This window comes from Cottoperca gobio, chromosome 3 (assembly GCF_900634415.1).
Source record: "Cottoperca gobio chromosome 3, fCotGob3.1, whole genome shotgun sequence".
In the NCBI taxonomy this organism is placed as follows: Eukaryota; Metazoa; Chordata; class Actinopteri; order Perciformes; family Bovichtidae; genus Cottoperca; species Cottoperca gobio.
In genome coordinates this window covers 17,221,394-17,246,330 of record NC_041357.1, presented here as the reverse complement: position 1 = coordinate 17,246,330, position 24,937 = coordinate 17,221,394, and the positions used below count along the sequence as shown (strand labels likewise).

Sequence of the window (24,937 nt, the reverse complement as noted above, 5' to 3'; positions counted from 1 at the left end):
CCTTTGCCCTTTCCTCTGCCGAGCCAAAAACAGACACCAGCCACAGGTGGTCTCTGTGCTTTATCAGTTCTGACACACATCTCTTGCCTTAAGAGCTTAGAGAAACAATTAAAAATTCATTAGGACGATGAAATGAGAGAGGATAAAAAAGAAATAGGACAGACAACAATACATAACCTTGCTGAGGCTTCAAAGGGCTCTGACCTATGGTCTACAATGTCTCTTGCTGACGGCACTATTGTGCATTTGTGTGCACGTGTGTGTGTGTGTGTGTGTGTGTGTGTGTGTGTGTGTGTGTGTGTGTGTGTGTGTGGTGTGGTGAAAATTGTCTAATTTAAATAAGTTTTCCTGCTGTTACCCTGAAAATCACACGACGGACAGAAGAATGTTTATTTATTATTTGTTTGGAGCCTTTAACTATTTTCAGTTCATCTGTTACGCTCCTCAAGGCAGCTGGTCTAAGGTTGAGCTAAAGCACAGACATTTGACCACATTTAAATGATTCTGACTAACAAATAACCATCATCCTGCTTTTTTGTTTACTTGCAAATGAGTCTTTATTATCTGTATATAGCTCCCTTATAAGGGACTGCATTTGTATTTTTCTTCCTTCACCATTTCATCAGAGTTCCACAAATGTTTCCAGTCACGAGCTGTTAAATATGACATATTAACTGTCATTTTACACACATTGTTACGACACAGTCTTCTCTAAGTAACAGGGCTGTGGCAACCTTTTTTGTTCCCTAAGTACATTCAATATGAAGTAGCTTTCTAGTGCCTTTGAGGCTATGTGAGTGGCTAACTGGGTTGGAGTGCCATGTTTTTTTCCCTGCCCATAAATTATGCCCCATATTATCTCTGGAAAAGTTATTCTTACATTTTAACCTTAAACCTACTTGTCACCGCTTTTTAGATGAACTCTAAATGATGATTATTCTTGATTATTCTTTAAAACCGTCAATCTCTAAACTCTAGAAAACTTAAATTATTTGATGAAAGCAATATTTAAATCTGGCAAACTTTGTTATTTCGGCATATTTGTCTTGGAACCATACACAGCTGTGTGCTGTAAGTGGATCTGATTGTGACAACAGTCTGGTTTTCAGGTCATGACCGCCTGTGATCGCAGTTTACACAAACTAGTGAGTCTAGAGCTGCTATTTAAAGGTGTCAGCAAAGTCTACAGGTCTACAGTTCAGTTCAAGAAAACCAGGTTTATAGAAATGACATGTATATGCTTATTAATATTATTATTATATATGCTGCAAAAAAAACATAATTACTGCATAGATAATGCAAGAGAGTTAATGACTACTAGTGGCGCTATGGAGCAATTATTTTGAGCACTCCAGCAGCATGATTCACATTCTGCCATTGGTGTCACGCTTTCCACTGATCTTCATTTGGTGACAGTAATACACCAACAAATGTAGCAATGGTCCTTCAAAGACAATCAAGAAGAAGACTGAAATTCATCAAAAATAGATGTAAAATGTGAATATTGTAGGGAAAACTAATTAAATATGTTATCAGTGAACATATATATATATATATATATATAAACTGACATGTATCAACGTTTTGCGACTTGCGAGATGCCTTCATGAAACCTTTCCTCATAAAATTATTATTCTAGGAGATATGGTTGATGCAAGACCTGATTGATTTGGTCCTGGAGGGAGGTAAATCCAATAAGCCCTGTTCATTTATACTGACCTATTGGTCGTGTAGGGATACAGTAATATAACTACCCGACCAGCTCAGAGTTCACGAAGTGATAACAAGGACCTGAATTCTGAATTCAATAAAGAGCCAATGTTCAGATATAATAACTGTAATAACTCGTTCAATGTGGCTAATTAGATCTGGTGGCACAGATGACAGATGAATGATGCAAACCGTAAAACTTCAAACTGTTATTATACTTCAATATTAAGCCATTTCTATTCAGAAATGGGAGATAGGCGCCAGTGAAACAACTTCACAGTCTACTACCACAGTATCTGTGTATGAAAGCCTTTGGACAGCGAGTAATGTTGTCAGTCAGTAGGTTCTAAAGATGTAATACCAGTCACAAAGAATAAGATTCATAGGACTGCTAATGTACAGATAAAATGTAATGATTCAGTGAGTGACACATAAACTTCTTGTTCACGTTAATCCATATAAGGATCCATGATTTATTATTTCTTTTTCATTGTCTCTGTCCTTCTCCCCTGCTCTCTTTCTGTCCTTCTTCTGGGTCACATGAGTAGATAAGTGTCAGATCATTTATTTCATTTTGGGACCGGAGGTGAAGTATCCTTATATCACACCGCTGCCGACATTAGCAGCAAGTCTCTCGCCTCTTCCATCTCGCTCTCTAATGTCTTCTCAAATTGTAAGGTTACTCTTTAACAGAATAATTGTAAAACACTTTACACACACACACACACACACACACACACACACACACACACACACACACACACACACACACACACACACACACACACACACACACACACACACACTCCTCAAATCCAAGTTTGGCTCACTTTGTTTCTCTTCTGCAGCTTGAGGCTTAAGATGTACTATTTTAGATGCTTCCGTGTCAAACACTAGACCTCACTCTGCTTTCTTACCTGCAGACTATCAAATATTCCCTCATGTATCCAGGTATCCTGTGATGCTACTGTAGCTCCTTCTCCACATTACATAACATGGCTAATCTGATCCCAGTGGGATCAAGCCAATAATGTTTCAGAGTAAATAGAGAAATGCTGAGTTTGTTTCCCAGCAACTTCTGTAACTGCTGAGATTGTAAATATTACAGCAGTGAGCTGAGTGCATTACTGTCACACTGAACCCTATTAAACTCACAAATGAAATGTTCCCAAACACATTTATTATTACCAAATCTGATGCAATCACCACTGATGAATTATGCACTATTGATACAAACTTCGTACAGTGATTTAAATATCAGCACAATAATAATCACTTGTTTTCTTACATAGAACCAACGATGATTAGGACGCTGTTGATTTCAAACTTTTCCATGACTGTGACATGTTTAAAATAAATGATTATTCATTTTTTCTAAAACTCAAAATGCATTCATGCAGTGAAGTCCGCACACGACATCTTAACGTATTAGATTTGTTTTCTTTCTGTTGAACATCAAATTCCCTGATGTTTGTTACTGGGTCAACGTGCAGTACATCACAGCACCCTTTATTTAAGAAAATAGTCCATCTGTTGGTTTAAAAGGAATAGTGTGACATTTTGTGAAATACACTTATTCCCATGCTTGCTGAGTTTTCTTCTTCCGCAAGAGAGCAAATAAGCATTTTTTCCAAAATGTGAAACTATCCCTTTAATGGGCACTTAAATGGGTAAATGAGACAAAATGATTTTGTATTTCAATATCATGTTCATTGAACTATTGGAATAATGTTTTTAACAAGAAAGAAAATCCCTTTTATTGTGTTTATCAGTTTTCAGCTTCCTTGTTGATTCTGTTGCTGAATTGTTACCATATCAAAGGCGTATTGATTATGACAGAATTACATGCAACAATGCAGCTATTTCATCTTGAATAAAAATGTTGCCATATTATGCTGAATGCTCGAAACCTCATTTATATATATTAATATATTGTCAAATTGTACAATACAGAATTCCAAACAATACACAAGACTTATAGCTGACACTCTGGTGAGAGCATTTTATGTTACAAGTATATTACACCCTGAAAAGAGAGGCCGGCACAATATGGGGGTCTGCTATAATCATAATGCTCTCTATCCTAAATCTCCATGCTTGGCATCCCATTCATTTAGTTTATAAACCGATTTGAAAAATATACAGATCATTCTTTCATTCACATTTGCGTAGACAAAAATAACCAATATTATAAAACGCTTAAATTGAAACTACATAGTAACTTATAAAGTGCATTTCTGATACTTGAGGCAGATTTTTTTTTCAAAATAGATTGAAATTAAGCTGCTGAAAAATAAATATGAAACACAATAGGATCAAATCTAGGGTATGAACTGTTCCCTGAACCGAAACATTTGTAATCCACATTATTAAGAGGAGGCAGTGGCAATATTTCTAAACACAGAAACAACCCTTGTTAATTAATAGATGACAATCCCACCCCTGACATAAAACATTAACTGTGTGGTTATTGTGGTTGTCAGTGCTGCTCATGGAGATACAATCTTGTTCCTGAAGTTAATAAAATGCTCATAAAAGCCCTCTGATAAAAAGCTTAATATATAAAGCTTCAGGAAAGAGGTTTGACGATAGAGGAAGGACAAATTTAGTTTCTATTAACAATTCTTAGTAGCAAAGAATTGCATTCCTTTTTATGTTTGATTGACCTATTTGTGTTAATCTCAGATGCAGTTTACATTTGAATTTCAAGGAATAGTTTAATAGCAGTTTAGGACATGAGATGAGAAGATTGATAACCTCTCTCATCACGGATTTACCGTAAATATGAATCCCACGCCTGGGAATGGTTAGCTTAGCTTTCATGAAGACTGGAAACAGGGGGAAACAGCCAGCCTGGCACTGTCCAAAGTTAACAAAATATACCTACCAGCACCTCTAAAACTCACAAATTACAACAGTATATCTTGTTTGTTTAATCTGTACGAAAAGTGTACAAACTAAAAACGACAAATTGTGGTTTTATAGCCAAAACATTATCTGAAACGTTTTGTTTTTTATGGATAAAGGAGATCCATTAAGTGTTAAACAATGAGTTGGGGATGTGCTGGTTGGCAGATTGTGTTACTTTGGTCAGAGCCAGGCTTGTTGTTTCCCTGTTTCCAGTCTTTATGATAAGCTAAGCTAACCAGCTCCCGGCTCCAGGTAGATATTTACCACGCAGACGTGGCATCTATCTTCTTGGCAAGAACGTAATTATGCATATTTCCTCAAAATGTCAAACTATTCCTTTAAAATCAAACTTAATAAAAAGCTGCATCAAAGCATGCACATGTCTCTCAGGCCTTCTCACCATGTGGGTGGGAGCGGTCTCGCTGAAAGAGCAGGGTCACACCTTTCCTGAAGCGGTGGTCCCTGACACTGTAGATAATAACATTGCAGCAACTGTTTCCTGTCAGGATCCAGAAGGCAAAAAAGGAAAAGTTACACCAGGTGTATCCCACCACGTTCCCGAGCACAAATACTGCGATGGGAGAGAAGGATGCTGTGAAGGCGAATGTTAGTATGCCAATCGTCTTGGCAGCTTTAATGTCTGAAAAGGAGGGCCTGTGAGGGCACCCTCCCCCTCCTCCTCCTCCTCCCACTCCCCCTCCGTCATTCAGACTCCCCTCTGAGAGCAGTTTGCGTTTTCGAGAGTACCTTCGTATGCTTGTGAAAGACACAATGTTAACTGCTAATGTGCCACCAAGCAGTGTGAAGTCAAAGGCTGGGAATAACAGCAAAATGTTGGCATCAGGTGGAAGCTGGCCGCCAAACATTAGTGGGGTGTAGTTACACATACGACTGCACTCATTGTACTCCAAAGTGAAGTTGCTGCTGAAGATGAGGGGTGCAAGAGCCAGCAGGAAGCTGGCAGCCCAGGAGAGCAGGATGAGGAGCAGAGTTCGTCTCCGCGTCACCAAGGCGTCCTTGTGGAGTGGCCGTAGGATGGCCACGCTTCGCTCCAGTGTCATGAGGAAGATGGTGCTGATGGAGACAAAGGTGCATCCAGCAAACACGGGGCCAATCAGCATGCAGGGCTGCCAAGGGCTCACCAGCCCCCCGAGAGAAGAAGAGGTGTCAAGGAAAGTAGAACTACCCTGGTACCAAATGGGTGGTGAGCTGGTCACCATGAGAGAGATCTCAGTGTAGACGCAGAAAGGGACCACGAGGACACCGACCATCATGTCTGCTATGGCCAGAGACACTGTCAGAGAGAGACAACAAGAAGAAGAGGGTTTAGGGGACATATTCAGGCTGTTTTTCTTGCCAATTCCAACGCTTTAAATTAAAACTTCACTATGAAATGGATAAAATGCAATATGGGCACCTCTTAAATTAGATAAGGTACTGCAATACATGACCAAGTCTTTGGTGTTGGCAGGTTGATCTTCTTCTTCTTATAAACAATATAGATTTTAATAGAAATATGAATTTCCTTTTTTCATTTATTTATGTTCAGCATGAATATTGCATTAATGCCAGCAGGAACTTTGCCTAAGGATTAGCATTGTGGAACGTGTAAGCATATCACCATTCATATGGTTAGTTTAAATAACTTTCTGAAATAACAACTTTGCATTTAGCATTGAGTGGTAAGATGAAACAACATTTACCTTTCAGGTATCCCTGTGGTGTTCGGGACTGCCTCGTTTGCACAAAGACAGTAAGGGTGACCACATTTCCAACCACAATAGCAAATGCCAGGCTGACCATGAACACCACTGCCAAAGTACGATTGAGAAATCCACAGCAACACAGGGTGCAGAGAGGGGCCAGTGACTGGCCTGTATCGAGTCCTGCCTGAGCCGCTGCAGTCAGGTTAAACAGAGAATCTGTAGTCGTCAGCAGAACGGCCGTAGTCCCAGAAACACTGACGTTGTGAAGAGCAGTCATGGCCCAGGATAGACTGGTCTTACCCCTTGTGATGTGTAGGTGGTAGGGCCACTCAGGAAACCATGTCTTGGACTGGGAAACTATACTGATGAAAAACAAAGAATATATGGAGGCAGTTAAATTGTCTGTGCAAATAATGATCAAATCTTGTTAAAAGCAGTATAAGGTACTGTGTGTCATAAATCTGCACGTCAGCCAAGGTTTTATGGCACAAGTTTCTCTCACTTCTAAACAAATCAACACTTTCCCATCAACCTTGTAGGGGAAAACATCAGTCTTTACTGTTGGGACCACTCTCGTCACACAGTAGTGTTCACATCCACTCTATCGCTCTTTTCAGCTTCTAAGTTTGCCATTTAAAAATCACTCTGGACAAAACAACACATTCAAAAATCATTTCGTTCAAGTGTCACTAATTTCACAATTATTTCTAAAATGAGTAAACTGGGCATTGCAGGTAAAAGTTCCCCCTGAGCACACATACTGTACAAAAGCAAATGCTGTATCACCAGTTTTTGTCTTCTCAGCTATCTATTCTCTAAATACTGTTCTGTCACAAAATATCCCATTCAATTTGTAATTTCTCATGAACCATGTCAGCCAATTTCTGGATTTTATAACAGTTAACACTTTGACTTCTGCAATGTGTTTCAACTACAAATGTCTGCATTTAGGGTATTCATATTAATTCATATTCATTTCCAACTCACTGGATAGTTTTTAGAATTGGCTTTTAGCTGGAAAGACATGTTTAAACTAGTCATTCATTTGAAGACACTACTTTGTACATATCCTTATTGTTTACACATCTGACTCTAACACAGCTGCTATTCAATATGTTGCTAAATGTCAACTGCATGCCTGTACATTGATTGTCTCAAAACATACCTTTTAGTCATTGTTTTACTGTAATGTTGTGTCATATATAAAGCCAAGCACATAATGCAATACTTTATGGAAGGTGTGGAGAGGTAAAACTGTGAGACTTAAAGACTTAAAAACAGCTGAATCGTCTCAGATTACACAAAAAGAAACACTCATATAAATGCTAGTCTTTTATCTAAGCTTTCCAAACGGAGTATGGACTGTGATTTTTTACTTCTGTTGTGGTTACATGCTGTTCTTGTGCCCTAACAACTGCAACTCAATGCTGTCAGTACCCAAGCAGAGACTCTAAGTTCAGTACCAAATGTCACTCTCAGCTGACAACTAAATACACCCGTCCTTCAATCATTTAGGCTGTTCACTGAGCTGGAGAGCATGAAGGTACACACATCCAAGAAAACAAAGGGTAACAGGGATGGACATATTCAGACCAGAACAAAACCAAACCAAATGTCATGTTCTCACTCTGACAGTTATCAGCAGTGATTTAGCTTCAGTATAATGAGGTTTTTGAGAACTGTGCCGTCTGTGCCGAGCGTAATGTTCAGGATTTAATGAACACTTAGAAGAACTGCATATGAAAGGGTCGCAAGATGGACATGGCCAACAACTCATTCACATATGCTTGAATTCTTTGAATTTGAATATCAGTCTTCCTTCCACAAATTAAATTCGAATTAATACGCTGATGGTAAATACACATGAGAATCAACGCTACAGAGAGCAAAATCTAATTATGTACCAATAAAAGATAGCTTTAGGTAATACAACTGGGAAAAGCTTTCTTGCTTTTCTATCATATCATACTTGTATGCAGTACTAACCGTACAGATACTAGGTATTTTATGTGAATATTCCTTATGGTTTTATTCAGAATCAGACATGACAGCACATTTTTGGAAAGAGCATCGTGCTCAAGACATTTGGCACGTGGTGTGCAAGAGGAATCATGGAGAGAGGAAGTACAGCAGTGAGTTAAAAATGTTATGATAGCAAAGAAGAAGACTGTTTTCTGTTCTACAGGCTGAATCACAGGTGGCTTTTATAACTTATTGTGCCATTGAAGCCTTAATAACCATCGTTAATGTGTGAGGGACGCTTGCCTCTGCTTCTCACAGTGAATCTCTGTTTACATTTCACATCCCTTTCAGTTAATGTTATTAGAAAGAACATTTTGGTTCCTGTTTTATAATGTCAGACTGAACACTGAAACCTTTCTACGTAAAATAGCATCATGTTGCCTTGTTGTACTCAGAGAGCAGGGTTTTCCTGTCTGTATGTGCCTCAGTATCTCTGGAATTCTTGAGCTGGTCAGCTGCAGATCTCGATCTCGATGTCTTTGACATATTTGTAAACTTTCTGAATATGTGAAAACCTACTTGGCATTCAACCAGATCCTGATTCTTCTGTAATATCACCACTGAGAACGCAATCTCCCCGTTTCTAAGCACTTGGTGTTTAGCAAGCGTTCTCGGTTCAATTTTCCTGAGTGTGGTTCACCTTTGTTTGAACTCTATTTAGTCGTGATTTTCACTCAGTTCTTCCATTTTAAACCTGTCTTCTAAAAATAATATGTATGTAGTTCTAAATTATCTTCACAATTACATTGTTCAGAGGCAGGTAATTGCCCACTTTCAACAGTTTATGGTCTTGAAATGAGAACACCGGATGGATTTTGTATAAATGAATGAGCTGTGTTTGTGCCCCATGTGAGAATACAGCTCGGGCAGAGGGTGTCCAATGACTACCTAATTGTTAACACTTTTGGTAGCCTCTATATTATCTTATATGGTTGTCTTGGTATCCACTTGGTCATTCAGAAAGGACGCATGAATTGATGTGTCATTCTTCAAGACTCTGTGTGCTGTTGCCCGATAGGCGGTGTACAGTGTCTTTTATTAAGCATGTTGCTCAAGCATGCTTAATAAAAGACACAGTCGAGGCTCCTTGTGAATGAGCCCTTGTGTGATGTTGAAAATCACTTTACTTCCTCACTGCACTGTATCACTGTATGTGTAATAATAATAACAATAATTGCAAAATTATTAATTTTTCAGACCTTACTAAAAACAAAAGATGTAGGAAGGTATTGAAGTGATAATCCTTCCCTTTGCCACACAGTGGATTTGCACATTAATGAAGATGACATAACTTATGTTTGGAGTCAATTAGACCCCAGAGAGGTCTAGCTCCTCTCCTCTCCTAACCCTAATAGACTCATTTAGCATCTGGGAGGGATATGCTGCATAAATAGTTCAACACAAATCCCAGTATTAAAAAAAAAGAAAATCCACTGTATTAAACCATGCTTTACAGCTGTCTCTGAGAAACCAAACAGAAATATGTATCGGACTTCTGAAGCATGTTATCAGAACATTTCATGAAGTTAGAAAAGGTCATAAAGTAACAAGCTGATGAAACAATGTTAAGCATGTTTTAGTTCACGAGGGCCCAGGGCCATATCTTTCAAGTAGCTTTAGCTAACCTTAACCCTACATTAACCATGCTGCAGGTGCCATGCACAGATTATTTCCACATTTTTATATTCAGATATGCTGTAAATGTAATCCTGGGTTCAGCAGAATCATCCTCTGTTGTTTTGTTTGGTGGAGTTGTTTTATTTTTTGGTCAGATCTGCCTTCATGCTCTCTCAAAGCACCTTGAAATTCACTTCTCACCTATGAAAGTAATACTCTGCTACAGCAACAATGATAACATTTCATAACTTGCAGCGATCAAGGCCAAGATTTACAAGAGTGTTTTGAGGGTTTACATTATGAAAGATTTTGAAGTGATAATCTAATTCCTTTTAAAATACTGAAAGGGGTGGGAGAGGGTTTCAGCTTTTTATTAGTATGTAAGTCTTTCACATACATAGATAATTAAGTTAACTATCACATGCCATGTAAACATAGCTGTAAAAAGTAAAAACACTTTTTAAAACAGTTTTGGGCAATTGTTTTCATGTCATAGAAACATATACATATTGATTTATTTTTGGGAGAGTAGAGGATGAACCTCATTATGGTGCTCTTTGACTTTACCTTGAGTGAAGATGACAAGCGGAAGTCTTCCCTGTGGCAAGACCTCAGGCATAGTGAGACAAGCAGCTGAGAGCAACACACACACACACACACACACACACACACACACACACACACACACACACACACACACACACACACACACACACACACACACACACACACAGAGACACACAGCCCCGATATCTTTACAATCAGCAGGCTACAGATTAAGAGATCTACCTGTATTTGTGTGAGAGGACAAAGACATTCTATAGAGTACAACATGGGTCATCATTTTCTTTTTGTAAAAAAATATAAATAACATTTCTCTAAAGTTTCTCTAAGTTCTCTAAATGTAGCACTTGAAGTAGTTCAGTATATTTGATGAAATTGACAGACTTGCATGATTCTTGCAATTTTGTGGGTTGTAGCCACATGTTGTATTGTACATCACTTTGGATTATACTGTCAGCTAAATTAATGCAATTTTAAGATACCAAGAAAACATTTATATTGCTTCAATCACTTTATGTTTCAGCAGCAACATATTGATAGTTTTATTATTATCATCCTGTGTCTTATTATTAGTAAAGATATGCCCTAAAGGTTTTGGGACAACAGTTCCCATAATGCTTTGGGAGATGTAAACAGGAAGTATTCAATTTCCATGTGGTCAGTAAATTAGTTGAGCCCCGTTTTATTTGTTTTTTTCCTAGCCTATATTTGTTTACAAGTTGGCACATTGGCACCATTAAAACTAACTATTGTCAGTTGCGGTTTGCAAAGTACCCATGTACGTATGTACCGACAACTATGACTGGATTACTTTAATACTAAAAAAAAAAGGATATCTTCGCAGAGTGTAAAACACACTAAATCTACAAATATTTGTATCATGTCTGTGTGTTAATGATAATGTTTTAACAGGCACTTAAGGTGCAGTGAATTAGTTCATAGGACTTGAGGTGTTCAAAAGAGACCTTGATGCAATTATAGGAGACACCGTGTGGTGACTGTCATGGTGACTGTTTTGAGCTTTTACAAATAATGGGATTGGGTCAAACAGGTGCTATTCTATGTACGTAAATTGGAAACCAAGGCCTTTATCCATATTTATTTCAGGGTCATCCTTGGAGTCAACCAAATTGAGGATCATGTGTGGATCGGGATAATAGACTTACACATCATCAGAAGCCAACAGGGCAACAGAAATCAAACAGTGAGTGCCATTTCTTCTTGCTCTTGTGCTCTTATGTTATATTCTAAATTGTTCTTATCGTCAACAAATCGCACAGGTTAAATCAAGTCACTTTATTTATAAAGCAACATTTAAAAACAACAGGAATTGACCCAAACTGCTTTCCAGTCGAGGCATATGGGTAAGAATCAGCCTCAATACAGTTATACATAAAGATCAGTGAGACATAACATTGCTCTGGGTCTCTTCATTATGAACATATGAACTATAGTTTATTTTAGGTCAGTCCTACACAGAGCACCAAATGTGAATTAATCTGCAGCTGAAAATAGTCCATGTCAAATGCACTATTTACTTCTGTTTGAGTAACACCCATTAACTGTAGAACATTTTAATAAGAAGAAAAAAAAGGACGATGAATATTTGTGACTTGTTTTTAAAGATTTGCATCACTAGTCAAATGAGTTTTGTCTGTTGACAATAACACAAAAGCAAAATGCCAGCCTTATCTTTTTATTAACGGATCACATCTTGTTCAACCTTGCGTTGCTGCACTTGGTTGTTCATATCTTTATTTGAGCTGTTTGTTACACATTATTAGTTGCCCTCAAATAGGTTTGGTGGAGGCACATTTATTTCTTCAACATCATTATTTGTGCAGGTTTTATGTTATAACATAAAGTACTGGACCAAAAGAAATGAGCTGATGATGGCACTAGATTCATCTGGTGACCATGAATGGCAATCCCTTTAATAGTTATTGAGATATTTCAATAACATCCAAAAACGTCACCTGCATGGTGGCTCAAAAGGAAAAGTCAGTCAGAATCACCATGGGCATTAGAATATAATTTAGGTGAACCATGAACCAATCCAATCCATCAGGTAGGCCCTGATGTCGAGCTATTTCACTAAACAAGACAACAACTTGATTATCTGAATTCATGGCAATCAATCAATTGATGTCAATATATTTCCTCTGGTGGTGCTAGAAGAAAAGTCAGGGGATCATATATGTTATCATAAATACTTTACTAAATGTAATGGTTGTAGTTGTCGAGATATCAGCTCTAACTGATCGCCAATTTTTACCATATTTGATGACATGTGCACAAATAAACTGGACCCTTTTAATGCCCACAGTTTGTCGTTCTCTGGGGACCATTGTGCTGCAATAGTTGCGTTTAGTTGTAAGTTGTTCATGCATGCAGTGAATTTCCTTTGACAAGGCTTTGTCTCTGAGTGACAGTTCAGGCATATGTAGGGAGACTGTGGGGCCTCGGTCGGTCGCTCTCAGGCCAGGTCACTCGATTCACAGAAGGGTCATTTTCCAGTAATGATGGACAGGCTGGTTCAGAGCTGCCTGAGGCCGTTTGCCACAGCACATGAGCAGAAGGACAACTTTCTCTTCACATCTTTACATCTGTCATTCTGTCTGTTTGCTTCACTTGTGTTTGTCAGAGAAGTGCCAAAGCAACACACACACACACACACACACACACACACACACACACACACACACACACACACACACACACACACACACACACACACACACACACACACACATACATACAGACAAAGATACAAACATATACAAGTGTTACTTTCTTGTTATTGATGTTTTATCCGTCCTTGTCTTAGTGTCCCGCTTGGAGTAAACTTTCTCTGGCAGCATTTCTTTTTGCTATGCGTCTGCCTTCCAACAGTAGTTTTACTTTATCTCTCACTGTAGTTTTTATAAAAACATAAACATCATTTATTAAATGATAAAGTATTTTATCATCAAAGATATAAAGTAACACCTCTTTTCCTAGGCTAAATCTAATATGTTGTTCAAAACATTATTAACACAAACTATATTTATAAGAACTAATACACTTGTCATGTCTTGTAAATATATAATATAATATATAATTACTGATAATTATTGATAATATAAACAATTTCAATATCAAGTCTGTTAGCCCATTCTTCCTGCCTGGTTACCCTATAATATTAATATTGCACCCAATGATTACTACATAGCTGCTCAGTTTAAAAGAAAATACTTGCAGTGTAACAAGTCCCTCTTAAACAATACATTGTTAATGCCTCATGACCTAACCTTGTGTCTTCTTTCCTTGTACTTACATTAAAATGAGGTACCCAATAAGTATTTTATTGATAACCTGTATGCAGCACTAAATAATTACGCAGTAACTTGGAGGTTGTAATCTACCAAGTTGAGCAGATACGGTTGAATTGATTGCTGAAATTGAATCATACACCTGTGTGTGTGTGTGTGTGTGTATGTGTGTGTGTATGTGTGTGTTTCTGCATTTGTGTGTATGTGTGGTTTTCCATCCTGCAAATGAGTCCCAGTCTAAACTACACCCTGCTAATGGCCCACCTCGCTTTACTCCGTCAAGAGCTGCTGCATGCCTGAGCGATAACACCGAGTAAGAATCCCCCTCAAAGTTTCACTCCATCAGAGCATTAGACAATTATTTTAATAAAAGTGATCTTCTTATTGAATTTTAAATGAACATGATGTATGAGCCAACCAATGCAAGCAAGCAAGCAAAGTTTACAATTATTTAATATTTACAGTGTCACTATGATTAACAATTTCCAGTTACATTCACATGAATTACTTTGCCATGTATCTTGGGGAAGCATTGCTCAGTCACTTAATTTAAATACTCTGATGACCGACAGTGCTCTTAGTAAAAATTACTATCTCGAAGATCTCCATTTCTTTCTCTTTGGTGTCACCTATGGCGATAAGTGGTAACTGCAGGTGTGTTTTTGGATGTCACTTCCCAAATATCCAAACAGTGTTGCAGCTTATGATTTTTCCACAGACACCCATTTTGCAATAATGCAAATGCAAGGGTTTTTATAATTGGACCATAGGCTCAACCGCCATTACGTTACATCATTCAGCGATAGATTGTGACTTAACAGCCATTTATTTAAATTATTGAGATTATTACTGTGCTTTGAAATATTTATAAATCAGCTTAAAGTAATAATATTGAAACCTTTAACTCCAAAGATGTGCAGCACTTGTCAGTTTCTAAATTGTAACATAATCCAAATTAACATAATTCAAATGCACAAACAGGTAAGCATCCTAGGCAACGTAATTATTCATATGCAAATATCTTTTCTCATTTTGTGGTATTTATTAAGGAAAACAGTTGTCATTTATAACCACACAAAAAATGATAATCTTACCGGCATTTCCACTGTTATGGACCAGAGAGCAGTTGCGCAGCTAGAGGTTGATAACAGGAAAAAAATCCAGTTTGAAAGTGCTAACTCAGTGGAAGTAAAATCCAGTTAAAAATCCTCCAGTGAAGAAGAAAGTGGAGCTGTAGTCCTCATTATTCATTCTCCTGAGAAGCACACATTAAGCACAGAGCCTCTCACACACTCCAGCTCTGTGTCCTTGTGATTCAGCCTCTCCTCTCCACCTCTCATTCTGTAAAGCGCTCAACATCAAGTCCCCACTCCACTGCTTCCCCCTCCCCTCACCCTCTGAGAGGCTTACAGCAGTCTTCATCACATGCACACGCTCTTCCCCTAGAGCTTCAAGGTAAAATCCACAGCAGCTTCTTTCTCATTCTTTCATCCCACATTCGCCCTCTGACATGTCTCCCCCACCTCCTCATCTTCTCTCCCTTGTTTCTCAAACATGTCTCATGCTTTGTATCTTACAGCCTCTATCACTGGTGAACTCACTTTGTCTCCAAGCTTGTTTTAGCATCAGTTTCTTTACTTTTATGTACACCTTCACATATTTTACTTTTCATTGTCCAACTGATGGCAATGTACTGTAGTTCCACATTTCTATGACTTAAATGCTGTAAAAAAAAAGACACTTACTGTAAGAGGGACAGAGTTGGGAAAAGAGCCAGAGAGCAATATTACATGGCACTAATAAGAGGTGAACAGTATGAGGCGGGGTAAAATGCATCCATCCTCTCTTGGGCATTTGTCCAACTTTGCCCCTGATGGCCTTTGCTCGTGTGCACAGCTTTAATCTTGTCTGGCACATGGGTCATGTCCTATCCTCTGTGTTGCCCCCGGGGAGCAGACACTACAGCACTCAAGTGAGACCCCTACAGTGGTTTGAAACACTGGACAACACGTTGTCGGACACATTACTGATCTGCACGTGCCTTGACTCTGCATATAAAACATTTTCTGCTTTAAGGCATTCTACAGTAAATACATTAAAACTGAAATGTAAAGTGAAGCTCACATTGCTGATAAAATGTTTAATTGAAGGAATAAACAGCAATGTTCATGCTGAGCAGTCTTATGTAACTTAATCCTCAAGGGGTTTATAAACCTGCCAAATAAATAACTAGTAGCATATTCCATGTTATAGTAAGGGTCATGTTATATGTCTGATTCTGCTTTCCAACCAGATATAAGCTGGCTGCTGATTGATTCCATATGGGGCCCCAGTAGCCTGAGTGACTGGTCTAATGTTTTAGCATGTAATAGAGAAGCGTAATCAAAGCCAGCCGTTAAATAGTATGGGTTAAGCTGTGGTAAAAGGCAGGCTATGAATAATACAACACAAGGCAGCTGTATGTATTCTCTCTGAGGTGACGATCACTGTTTCATTTGTACTGGAACTTATTTTCCTCTATGAAATACTTTCTGCAAGGGATTACTTTTTGGAGTTAAATTGCTTCATTTAAATGGTACTTTTAGGTGGCACCCTGGTGGCATTGGGGACTAAGATGCTAACTATGACATTGCAAAGAGGCTGGCCAATGTTTTTGTCAAATCTCTACGGCTGTACTATCAGATAAAGGCTCCCAAAATATGACCTGCTGATGGCGCTAGATGAAAAGTGAGAGGAACATCGAAGTCCAAGCAGCAACATCCTGGGTCTGAAAAGTAAAGCCAGTGTGGAAATGCCTTAAACTTGCATTCTTTAAAATGGCCAGCAGGGGTCGACTCAACTGGTTGCAAATACAAGTCTGATTGCAAAGAAGTCTATAAGAAAATGACCCGGTTGCTCCACCCTCTTGTGTCACTTGTGGTTACAAAAAAACTAACTTGAGGTTTCAAAAACAGTAGTCCACAAACCAATGGGTGACAGTCACCGTGACTACGTCCACTTCTTGTGTGCAGTCTTGGCAAAGTCACAAGAATTCACCCTCTCCACGTCAATGGCTGTATAAGTTTTCATTGCAAGTCATTTTGTAGTTTTTCAACAACTATGAGGCTAAAGGGCTGAATTTGAGAGAAGAGAAGCACTTCCTAAATGAACAGCTTCTGTGTCTGATCCAGTTAAGAGTGCACTTGCCTCGGGTCACTGAGTACTGTGAAGCCAACACTGCGACCCTGAAATGGCTTCATTTGAAATCAGTGTTTGGTTTTCAAGATTTTCATATTCAATTATATGATTAAACTGATTATCTTCAGGAAAAGCTCTCAAGAACACATTTGAAATCCTTTTGCACAATTTAACTAACTTCCAAGTCCAAGATATGAATCTCAGGCGTGTTGCATGTGGGAACTTATGTGATTAGTAATTAGCGCCTTGAGATTGCTTTTAGCTGTGAAAGGCGCTTTACAAATACAATTTATTATTATTATTATTATTATTATTATTATTATTATTATTATTATTATTATTATTATTATTATTATTATTATTATTATTATTATTATTATTATTATTGTGTAATCCTAATGGCATGGAAAGAAGGAGAGGCTTTGAAGCAGTCTATGTACATTTTCTGTGTCAGTATTCATGTACATACTCTTACAATATACATTCACAATCTGCACACATGTGTAATACTAATGAGTGTTGTTATTAGATTAAAACTTTTTTTATCTTCCACGTACTGTGCTTAGTCATTCGTTTTGGCTTGAGGTTGAGTATGCTGATCTTTAGAAACTGTTTGAATGAGACCTTGCTCACTTTCTTTGAAACCAGTAGTGAAAGATAAAAAAGTCTAGAGACAATCAAAAGCAAAATAAGATGATCAGCAAAAAATAGTTTTATGATCAGCCTTATTCCAAACACTGTAACCTTGTGCATACGTTTCTTATGGGAACTTATCTTTGATGATTTTTCACGTTAAAACATTGACTTGACAGCAGTGTTGTGAAATATTGCAAAGCATTGTAATTTAAGATGCTGAATGAATCAAGGCAGCAAACTATGAAATTAAATATAGTTTAATTATAATATTTAAACTAAATACAAACTTTTACAACCTCTCTGTGACCTCTTGTAAATACCCAAAGCAGTAATGCTGGACTTTCCATCCTGCAGCACACATCTGACTCACTGCTGTCACAGTTAACTATTGACTGCCAGGAATTTGATGGACATTGTGTGTTTTTGATCCCTGCAGTAAAATTGAATGTGGTAATATCTGCTTTATTTTCTGTAATAAAAAGATAAACAGCACAGTGTTTTGCAATATTATTATGTTCTCATCCACAAGAGATAAACATGTTATAATCAGCCAGCTTTGTTTACTTTTAGTAAACTATGATGCAAAACTATGACGCAAACAGGACAAACTGTTAGTGACCGTCTCGTTTTGAACACTGAATTTGAAATAGTTTTACTTTGCAAAACCTCCAATCTTATTAAAAATGACACAGGATCCAAAGCTGAACTAAACAGTTAAAAAAAGAAGCTAAATCTACCATAATGTATGGATAAAAACATGAGCTGGATGTTTTACACCACATGATGAAACTTCTGAAAACAGTCCAGAGAAGTACTTTGCTGTTTACAGTTTGAGTTCAATTCCCTTTATCATACAAGAAAATGCTATTTGTCCTAAATTGGGACTGTGGAGAGTCTCCCAACTGATAGAAAGGGAGATTTTGCAACTCTTCATTTCAGATTCCAGGAATTAGCGTTTTTCTGCCAAGCAAAGTTTCCCTGGCAAACGCTCTGTCTCTCAGCAGATATAAATACTCCCTGCTCCAAAATGCACAGCACATTCAAATACATTATAACCATCACTGCAGAAGATGAATGTTATCAACAAAATGTGGTAAGTTAAAATATTATTTTGTCATTTAAATCTCTCTGAATCCACCTGACTATAAATCTGTTTCTCAGCAAAAAATATTAAATACTTGGGATTAAAACATTCCTAGTTGAGCCTTATCATTACTTACAACAAAAAGGTAACGATCTGTAAGTGTTTGCATAACTTTACTTTTAAAAAACTTTAATTTAATTTTCCAATAATTAACCAGAAATGCTTTGCGTTAATTATCTTAGTTTGTAATTATTGAATAATTGATTAGTTTACAATTGTGTCATTTTTGATCCTCAAATGGGCAATGAGACATTTAATGTTTGTTGTTTGAAGGTTTTCTCTGACTGTGCTCCTCCTGGCTGCATCGGCCTGTCTGGCAGACGAGGCTCACGCAGAAGAAAAGATTAAAAGCTCTGTGTCAGGTAACGTGCAGTACAACACACAAACATGCTTTGCATTGATGAACATGGTGTCGTTATTCAAAACCAATTTTGCGTTTTTACATTGATTTGACATATTTACGAAAATATGTACAAAAGAATATTTGTTGGTTTATTTGAGCAGCAAGAAGAGGGCATGACTAGTCCAAGTCTACAGCCATACTAGCAGCTGAGTCTGTACTTAAGCACAGTGCTTTAAATGCTAATGGTGGCACACTAACATACTCACAAAACATTTATAACCTGTTGATGTTTAGCCGGTATAACATTTTTACTCCACTACATGTGTTTGTTAATTTCAATTAGTTTGAAGATTCAGATAATAATATATATATACAAAAACACATCCTACAGAGTATAAGAGTATTAAGCTGGGAACATGTATGTAAATAAAGTCAGAATATATGATCCTACATGTCTTTTAATTAAGTCCACAAATGGTTGACAAAGGTGTCACAAAAGGATCCAAGCACCAGATTTTTATTTCAGAACAAATTCAAGTGGCTCCAGGCTCAAGTTCTCTGAAGCTACTGTTTTACACTGATAGCTCCTTAACAGCTGCTGTTCAGATAGATAACTCTTCAGTGAAATGACACGGGCTTTCCTGCGGGATCTGAGGGCTGGGCTATTACTGCTCATTTCAGATTGCCAGACATGTTGCTATAAAGCTACAGTATCTGACAGGGAAATCGCCTTCTTTTCTTCAAACAGCTTTTAAAAAACACGGCTAAACCAAGCGCTCAGAGACCAGAGAGAGATGTGACAAAGCTGACTGGAGGCATGTTGAAAAATCATTTGTTGATAAAAGAAGGGAGCTTATTTTCAGTACAAAATATTAAATTAATGATAGAAAGAACAATAGAACTATTATTTATTGGCACTTGTAACCCATTGCTTACTCTGTTGAATACATTGATTAAACAAAACACCAGAAATCATTACATTACAACACAATTAATGATCATGAACAGAGCCATCCATGTTCTAAACATGTTGGCATCACTTTGAAGAGCAGATCACCAGAATCAGTTGTTATGGTTATCTCAGTCACACAAAAGACTTGTGGATCAAAGCACAGCAATTGGATAGATTATCTTCTTTCTTTTTCTTTTTCTTTATCTTCAAGATTAATTAATTGTTTCTGGAGGAAACCCTCAGAGCATGAAATCATTAGATACTGACGACAAACGCATTTTATAAAATATGTGTAAGTTGTACTTGAGGGACAACGGCTTAAAAGAAATGCTGTCAACAGTGTTTAACACACAAAGATGAACTGTTCAAACTGGTGAACTGGCGTTCTAAATATCTGAGCTCAATACAAACATCTTGGAAAGGCATCAGTAAATTATTAAGCTTTATTTATTCAGGAGTTTTGAGAAGAAATGTCATATATTTCAGAGGAAAACAAGACGACTCATTCACACATAACTATGATCAAAGACAAACTAATCAAAACAATCACAAATAGCATTATAAAAATTCAGCAAATAGACTTTTAATGTTTATAGTAACATTAAAGGTCAGTGGGATAAAGATGGTCAACAATAGTAGGAGCTCTAATATTGATCCTTGTGGGACACCTTTATTAACCATTTGGGGACTTATTTTGAAACCATCAACAAGTGTCAAATGTTTTCTTTCTGGTAAAATTCAACCAGATATAGGCAGAATATTCAAAACCATGGAAAGCATCATATTTAACTAAATGGGATCAATGGCATCAAAAGCCTTGTTGTGTTTAAATAACCCGTCTGAATTTACATTATATTATATTATATAGTTATATCAACTATAAATAAATGCATCCTATTTATTTCCCAGCCTCCAGGTTGGCATCACTCCGTTCCAGACGAATGGTCGGGGGGACCCTGGCTCCTCATGTCCCCTGGCAGGCCATGGTCTACATCACTGACAGTATTCTGGGCGGAGGCTATGCAGGTGGTGCTCTCATTTCTGACCGCTGGATTTTGACGGCTGGCAGGAACCTGTTTGTCAGAAAGAGTCGACTGGACATTCAGGGAAAAGAGCCTGTCATTCCTAAAGTGTACCTGGGAATCATTGGACGGCCAGAAGCTAATGCCTCCACAGAGGTTGCTGTAGAGAAGGTGAGCAAGAAAAACATTTGATCTGAAACACAAACCTTTACCTCTTCGACCATGCTGAAGAGCCCAGCAGCCTCTATTCAAATGCGTGTTGTTCGTCATTACTGTTTAGATTTCTATAAATCCCTATAATTCAGTGCTGACTTACAGGATATATGTGAAATCAAATGCACAGACATTTATTTTATTTTCGCTTTCATTAGTTTGTTCTATTTTCTATTACATGGATACCATATTTGTTATGGCTGCACCTTTATAGCAAGAAGAATTGATGTAATAATAATATAATCTTTTACCATTTGATTGAAGCATGGAAACATGGCTTATTTGAATTGTCTTGATGATGAAGTCTAATGTAGAGTATTCCTCTGTTCCACATCCATTTTTGTCAAAAAACGATACAAATATATAAATATATATATATATATATATATATATATATATATATATATATATATATAAAAAATGTACATATAAGCCAAAGCATACAAATTGTGGCTTGGTGACATGTTCCCTCTCTCTTTACCATGAACACTGGTGTTTATATTGAGTCGAGTCAACACACTTTGCTGCCAGAAATACTAACAGTGCACCAATCCGCAGCTGAAATGAGTACTGAACATATACACTATTTACTACTTTTTGAGCTATGTTTTTGTACGTCTTCAGTAAGAACCAGTGGTCTTGGAGCTGAGTGCTACAGATAGGCCGGGTTAGTTGGAAAAATATTGAGGGACAAACTAACTGGTTGGTCTCTTCATATGATTTGTTGACCGCATCAACATTTAATATAACCAGACCTATCTGAAAAAACTAAATAACCAAACGGAGTATTTAATATTTAATGTGATAGTCCATGCAATATTAAGAGGGACATTTTCATTGCTGTGCTACTGCATTACAGTTGAATGAAAATTAAAAGCAGAAATACCAAACACTCCATCAGACTTTCTCTCATTTGTATTGTCCTTTCCCTCCGGCAGGTTGTGCTTCACCCAGATTTCCAGAAACAATCTGACTGGGACAACGACCTGGCACTGATCCAGCTGAAGAAGCCTGTGGTAATGAGTGATAAAGTGACCCCCATCCCTCTGCCAGAGAGAGGCCAGAACCTGGGAGACACTGTTGCTGGGTCAGGGGTCATCGCTGGCTGGGGCTGGGGAATTCACTTCACCCCTGCAACATCACTCAAACACCTCATACTCCCACTGGTCAATCACACTGACTGTAAGGCAGAATATGAACTTAACCCACTCACACCAGATGTAGGCGACAACATGCTCTGCACTGGACCCACCAATTATCAGGAAAATGTTTGTTTTGGAGATGCAGGAGGCGCTCTGGCTGTCACAGATGCTGAAAATGGGGACATCTATGCTGCAGGGATCCTTTCCTTTGACAAGTCCTGCAGAACATACAAGTACGGAGTCTATATGAAGATTTCCTCGTATTTGCCCTGGATCCACAGTGTCATCAGAGAAGATACAGAGAAATCGTTTGCTTAGCGCTCTGATGCCATGTCTAAAATGTACTGGCAGCCGTAGATCTTCAGGCTCTGTTATGTGGATTTTGCAGAGAAATCATTGTAATGTATTGAGTCAGCGGAATTGATTAAATGCTTGTAATGTGACCACTGCTGTGTTCTCTTATTAAAATGTTGGATCGGAAATTTAAAAAAGTTCATAAATACAGTATTTGCAAGTCTTCTTGTTTGCATCAATACACACAATTTGACCTCCGAAAAAAACTTCAACCTATCAGTGATTTCAGCAAATGGCCACAAACGATCAGTTGAAGACAGGGGTGTCAAACTCATTTTAGTTCAGGGGCCACATACAGCACAATTTGATCTCAAGTGGGCCGGACCAGTGAAATAACAGCATAATAACCTATAAATAACAACAACTCCAAATTCTTCCCTTCGTTTTAGTGCAAAAAAGTACAAGTACATTCTGAAAATTTGATGTTTTTACAAAACATTATGAACAACCTGACATTTCTTAAGAAAAAAAGGTGCAATTTCAACAATATTATGCCTCAGTTTATCATTTACACATTTGCATTACAACTTACAGATCACAGTGTATCTACAATTGCAAAAAACATTTCGTCACACGTATCTGTAACAGTATTTTACTTTATGATCAAAGCAACTAATTTTTACTCTTTGCAAAGTCATCCCGCGGGCCGGATTGGACCCTCTGGCGGGCCGCATGTTTGACACCCCTGGTTTAAGTTATAGCAGCCGTACGAATTATGACTCTTGTCTGTAAAGGAGGAAGTAGTGTGCCATTGTTGTTGAGCAAGCTCCCTTTTGCATTCTTTCCTCAAGTACTTCTGTCACTTTTTATGTGTACAAACAATTGCAACACTATGAAAGCCTTCCAGGAAAGACTGTGCATCCCCACATTTGAAATGATTATTGCATCTCGCCTCTCTCTGGAACATATATAAACACTTACAACGTTTTATCCGGGTGGATGCTTGCATGGATAAACACATTGTTGGACCTTGACACAGGAGACTCTGTTTTCTGCTTTCTGTTATCTACTGACACAACCGGGATCTTTCAATCTACCTTCACCAAATATTTTGTCATTTAAATTGGAGGAATTGTTAAAAAATTATCTAATGTGCCCACATGCTATGTTTAAATGTTAACTCAGTTAACTTTTGAAAAGAGAACTTTAGGGCTTCAAAGGTTGAGACAACGTTACATCATGTGCAAGTCAGCAGCGTGATGGTAAAAGTTTACGATTGAATAACAGTGATGACACAACTCAGAATCTGAGGTTTTCAAGTGAAATAGATGTTCTTTTTCTCCCACCATTAGTTGGACTTGACATATTGTCGTCTGGCAGATGTGTCCACTGGGCTTCAGATCATTAACTGCCTCAACAACAAATGCTTTTTTCTCCTCGCCAGAAAAGCGGGATGATGACAGCTGGGAAGGAAAAATGAAAGTTCAAGGCCGAGACAATTTCTCTTTGTGAGGATATCCAAGCTAAAGTTAAAGGGATGGATGTGAAAAGGCCAATGTTCTTCATTACTGTCATCTCAAATATGTATGTTATTACATCTCTTAATTATAGCTATGAAGATTCAACAGCTTCCATGAGGAAAACCACTGCTGACTTTAACCAATAAACCTATTGCAAAAATGTAACATCTTGATTTCCTGCTGGACCTCACATTACAGTCTCTCACTCTTCACTTCTGACCTGATCTTTTCAAGGAGAGATGCATATATATACTATAAATTATATATGCGCCATATATTTATTTTTGTCCCAGAAAACGGAGATATATAATTTCACTAGAAACACCTAATATAACTCATCTGGTGTAGACATTTTGGACAGAACAACTTGTATATGTATGCATCATTCAAATATAAAGCAGCAACCAGTTCATTCATTAGTGTGACTTGGTTTACAGTCAGTGATATATTAGCTGCAGAAAGAGATTTTGGGTCAAACTATCTCTTTAGCTGCTCTGGGAAGATTTTCGCCTTTAAAAAAAAGGTAAAATAAAAATGGAGATGTTGAAGAAAGTACCTTTTTAGAAGGTCTGCAGCAGGGTGCAGGAGATTGTCCTCCATGGCTTCTAAAATATTAATATCCCTGTCAAGGGCCATTACTCTCTACCAGTCTCA

General features: G+C 37.8%; 2 protein-coding genes across 2 annotated transcripts; one reads left to right on the top strand and one right to left on the bottom strand.

Annotated features, from left to right (window-relative positions):
- Positions 1–4,805: 4,805 nt before the first annotated feature.
- Positions 4,806–15,097, bottom strand: LOC115005932 (trace amine-associated receptor 13c). Its single transcript, XM_029427927.1, has 3 exons — positions 14,935–15,097; positions 6,324–6,688; positions 4,806–5,914 (listed from the first exon to the last, which is right to left on the bottom strand). Exons 2-3 carry the CDS (start codon positions 6,601–6,603, stop codon positions 5,007–5,009), a joined length of 1,188 nt encoding a protein of 395 aa, XP_029283787.1. The 5' UTR covers positions 6,604–6,688; positions 14,935–15,097; the 3' UTR covers positions 4,806–5,006.
- A 3,599-nt stretch (positions 15,098–18,696) lies between these two features.
- hp (haptoglobin) lies at positions 18,697–22,960 on the top strand. Its single transcript, XM_029462307.1, has 4 exons — positions 18,697–18,746; positions 19,071–19,159; positions 21,002–21,285; positions 22,266–22,960. Exons 1-4 carry the CDS (start codon positions 18,724–18,726, stop codon positions 22,785–22,787), a joined length of 918 nt encoding a protein of 305 aa, XP_029318167.1. The 5' UTR covers positions 18,697–18,723; the 3' UTR covers positions 22,788–22,960.
- The last annotated feature ends 1,977 nt before the right edge of the window (positions 22,961–24,937 follow it).